The sequence below is a fragment of the Trachurus japonicus genome, chromosome 19 (assembly GCF_045865225.1).
Source record: "Trachurus japonicus isolate A0001 chromosome 19, Traja_1.0".
NCBI classification, from domain to species: domain Eukaryota; kingdom Metazoa; phylum Chordata; class Actinopteri; order Carangiformes; family Carangidae; genus Trachurus; species Trachurus japonicus.
The window spans coordinates 12,733,880-12,738,284 of record NC_140925.1 but is presented as its reverse complement, the minus strand read 5'-3'; the positions used below and the strand labels follow the sequence as shown (position 1 = coordinate 12,738,284).

Genomic DNA, 4,405 nt, shown 5'->3' with positions numbered 1-4,405 from the left:
CTAATTGAACTTAAATAAATTCCATAGGTTTTAATTGTGGAGATAATGTACCTTTATCCAAATGCTGAAAACAGTTGTTGTGAACACGTCGTGTTGGATTTGGTCCTGTGTGTGTGTGTGTGTGTGTGTGTGTGTGTGTGTGTGTGTGTGTGTGTGTGTGTGTGTGTGTGTGTGTGTGTGTGTGCTCTCAGTGCGCACTCGGCTCTCAAAGGGTTAAATTAACGGGGTAAGAAATGCCTCTAACAGACAGATGCCCCGCCAGCCCCAGATCCAGCTCCAGCCCAGACCTCTGACTTTTAAAAGCTTCTTCAGCATCTCAGGAGGAACTGTGTGTTGTGAGGACGTGACCGATCAGCAGAGCATCACCGCTGCAAGACCAGGACCCCGACCCCGACCCCGACTCATCAGACACCCCACTCCGACCTGTTTCATCCCGTGACAGGAAGTTGTTTGACCTGTTGTTTTACCCTCTCCACGTGTTGAGTCCGGTGGATGGAGATGTGGTGGATGCTGTTCCCGCGGTGGATCTGGTTCCTGGTCTGTGTGTCAGTGTGGCTGGAGCCCCAGGGCGGAGTTCTGCCCCAGATCACCTACTCACACGCCGGAATCTGCCCCAATGACATGAACCCCAACTTGTGGGTGGATGCCATGAGCACGTGCACACGGGAGTGTGACACAGACCAGGTAAAAGAAAAAAAAAAAAAAAAAAAATCAATATTTATCCTCTGTACTATTTTGGAATTTTAGAAATATTTCTTATCAGGTGGTTTAAAGTCTATCTGATATCTTTAAAATGTAAAATGTCAGATGTATTTTTATGATATCATTCATGTCTGTGGATATTCTTATTCATTCAGGTCATCGTTATCTCTGGGCAACAAATTGAATCGAAGGTAACTGGACTTGGGAAGATGTTTCGCCTCTTGTCCAAAGGGCTTCATCAGTTCGCAACATCAGACTGATACATTACAAACTAATGAAGCCCCTTGGACAAGAGGAGAAACATCTTCCCAGACAAATACAAGTCCAGTTGTCAAGTCAATCTGTTGCCCAGAGATATTCTTCATATTCATCAGTATGTCAGAGCCCCCAGCCTCCTGCTTCAGTATTTCTCTCTTCTGCCCCTCAGGAGTGCGAGTCCTTCGAGAAGTGTTGCCAGAATGTGTGCGGTAACCGGAGTTGTGTGGCTGCTCGGTACGTGGATGGACAGAAGCGTCCCGTGGGGATGCCGAAGGAGGCCACCTGCGCCAGCTTCATGTGCACCCAGCAGGGCTCCGAGTGCGACATCTGGGACGGGCAGCCGGTGTGTAAGTGCCGGGACCGCTGCGAGAGGGAGCCGCACTTCACCTGCGCCTCCGACGGCATGACCTACTACAACAAGTGCTACATGGACGCCGAGGCGTGCTCCAAAGGCATCACCCTCTCCGTGGTCACCTGCCGCTTCCACCTCACCTGGCCCAACACCAGCCCCCCCCTGCCCCAGGCCACCACGCTGCGCCCCACCACCGCTCCCCTTCAGGCCACCGTCCCCCCTCCTCAGCCTCCGGTGGAGATCAGCGGCCCCGTGCATCAGACCGTGAGCGTGGGCGACACGGCCAGCTTCCTGTGCGACGTGACGGGTCGCCCCCGGCCGCAGATCACCTGGGAGAAGCAGCAGCCGGACGGGGCGGAGAGGGTGGTCATGAGACCCAATCACGTCCGAGGGAACATGGTGGTCACCAACATCGGTCAGCTGGTCATCTACAACGCCCAGCCTCACGACTCGGGCGTCTACACCTGCACGGCCCGGAACCCGTCCGGCTCGGTGCAGGTCAGCCACCCGCTCACCGTGCTGCCCACAGAACCGCCCAAGACCCCCGAGCCGAAGAACGTGAGCCGCTGTCTGCCTGAAGAGTGTCTGAAGCCCCCCGACAACCCCGAGGACTGCGGGAGTGAACTGGAGAAAGTCATCTGGTACTACGAACCCAAGGCCAACAACTGCTTCTCCATGACCCACTGCCACGGTAACGAGGACGGCCAGCCCTGGAAGATCTTTGACACGTACGAGAAGTGCATCGAGTGCTGCGGCCCCGAGCTCACCGGCCCCTGCGGCCTCCCCAGCCTGCAGGGCCCCTGTAAAGCCTACGAGCCCCGCTGGGTCTACAGCAGCGTGCTGCGGCAGTGTCAGTCCTTCATCTACGGAGGATGTGACGGCAACGACAACAACTTTGAATCAAAAGAAGCCTGTGAGGAAATGTGCCCCTTCCCCAAAAACCACCACTGCAAGTCCTGCAAGCCCCGCGGTAAGATCGTGACGAGCTTCTGCCGAAGCGACTTCGTCATCCTGGGCCGCATGACGGACCTCACGGAGGAGAAGGACTCGGGCCACGCCCTCGTGACCGTAGAGGAGATTCTGAAGGACGAGAAGATGGGGCTCCGCTTCTTTGGCAAGGAACCTCTGCAGGTCACTTTCCTCAACATGGACTGGAACTGCCCCTGCCCCAACATCACAGGGGCGGCTGCCGAGGGACAAGTGATAATCATGGGCAACGTTAATGACGGCATGGCGGTCCTTCAGCCCGAGAGCTATGTGGGAGCTTCCAGTCCTCGTCGTGTGCGGAAGCTGAGAGAGGTCATCTCTAAGAACACGTGTGACATTCTCAAAGCCATCACTAACAGCCCTCAGTAGGGGCAGTTGCTCTCCTCTGGACTGCAGCTGTAGTTTCATGTGTGATCTTTAGGTCCTACATTTAAAGGACTTCTCTCTGGTTCTGAAAGGAACCTGTCGTATGACTTTCCTATGTACAGAGGTGTCTTCATTCTCTTCTCTGCTGCGGTTGCTGCTATTGTTGATTGAAAAATCATGTCTGTGAGTGAAGACATTCACAGACACAGACGTTGTGACCTTACAGCCCCCAGCCCAGCCTGTGTGCCCTCCCCTGTCTGCAGCAGGCTTAAGAACATCTGGAGCAGAAAACACACAGTGTGATCATGTTTGAATTGTATTGTATTGTATTGTATTGTATGTATGGAATTAACTGTCACTCAGCTTCTGGTTCTTTCTTCTCCAGTCCTGGTGCCTCGTTTATGAAACAGATTGGTACTATAAGTGTACATGTGCACACAAGCTGAAAAGGGCCAGCGGGGGAGTTATTGTTGTATGTTTCCTTTGGGATCGGTGGACCGAGCATCCAGCACCTGAGTTGGTTTGTCACTACATGTCTGCAGGTTATAACAGAGGGTAATAAACTGGAAAAACATGCAGCTTTAGTCAGAACCACTCTAATATGTTGTTTTATTTACAGTCATCACGCTTTGTGCCTGCTTGTAGTCTGTACCTTACTTTGTTGTGCTCGGACAAGAGCTGAGTGTTGCATTTGAGAAACTGGACACTGCTGCAAACTGCCCTGTCCTCCCACAGTAGGCTGTAGTGGAACCTGCATGTCACCTCATTGCAATGATCCCATCTGAAAGTGCCGGCTTTATTAAACTCAGGGAGGCTGTGATATCCCAGATGAAGGATAGAACTGAACACCATCACGTCTGCCACTTCCAGCTGGTAACAGCTGGTTGAGTCAGGCTCTGTCAGGTTGTTGCGTCTCATGCTGGACCCAGTTCAGCACATAGATCTTAGCCAGTCACAACTGACCAGTTAGCTCCCCTCCACTTCTTCTGTGCATGGAGTCCTCTTGCAGCATTATGCATGCATGTGCTGTGGTGTAAACCCCAGAGGTCTATGTGTATAGCAATCAGACCATAAACATAGACCAGGCAGAACTAATTGCAATGATCAGCGCTAGCCTTTTTCACAGCCTGGGATGGATATAGAAATATGAAGATGGGTCGGTGAACACAATGTATTGGTTTATTGTAGCAGTGTCTCCAGTGGGTCTGTGGTTATCAGTGACCAAACCTTTACCCTGCAGGGTGTTGGCCACACAGTATGACACAAGTTCATCCAAATAACTGAGTTGTAATATATTTCATTATCCAGCACATTTTTTTCCAAAATCTGTCATTCATTTTTTAATCACTTTTTATATATTTATTATCATATACACTTTTCATTGTCTTGTTTTATACTTCACCTTTTCTCTGATGTTAAATGACATTTTGTGTAAAAGAAAAATAAAGATTTGTGATTTTTCTTCTGTCTCCTTTTGTTTACATGTGTTTATGTAACTCTCTATTATATTTGAATAATGGGGCTGATGAAACATTTCGTCCTCTGAAGCTAAGATCCAGAGCCACTGGGACGGAGTTTTTCTTGTGCCTCTGTACTTGCAGAGAGCAGCTGCTCCGTGTACCTGTGTGCCTTCTCTGACAGCCTGTGATAAAAGAGACTTGGGAATAGCATGTCCCCAGCCCACCCTACCCCCACATTCATCCCAACCCCCCCCCACCCCCCACCCCTCGCCGTATTTTG

General features: G+C 51.0%; 1 protein-coding gene across 1 annotated transcript; it reads left to right on the top strand.

The window, feature by feature from the left end:
• The first annotated feature begins 389 nt into the window (after positions 1-389).
• Positions 390-2,693, top strand: wfikkn2b (WAP, follistatin/kazal, immunoglobulin, kunitz and netrin domain containing 2b). The gene is made up of 2 exons (XM_085761616.1): positions 390-684; positions 1,130-2,693. The coding sequence occupies exons 1-2, from the start codon at positions 493-495 to the stop codon at positions 2,666-2,668; spliced, it is 1,731 nt and encodes a 576-aa protein (XP_085617742.1). The 5' UTR covers positions 390-492; the 3' UTR covers positions 2,669-2,693.
• Positions 2,694-4,405: the final 1,712 nt, after the last annotated feature.

Coding starts and splice junctions, on each gene's coding strand:
- wfikkn2b (XM_085761616.1), top strand. CDS start 493: ATGGAGATGTGGTGGATGCTGTTCCCGCGGTGGATCTGGTTCCTGGTC. Junction 685..1,129: donor GGGAGTGTGACACAGACCAG/GTAAAAGAAAAA, acceptor TCTGCCCCTCAG/GAGTGCGAGTCCTTCGAGAA.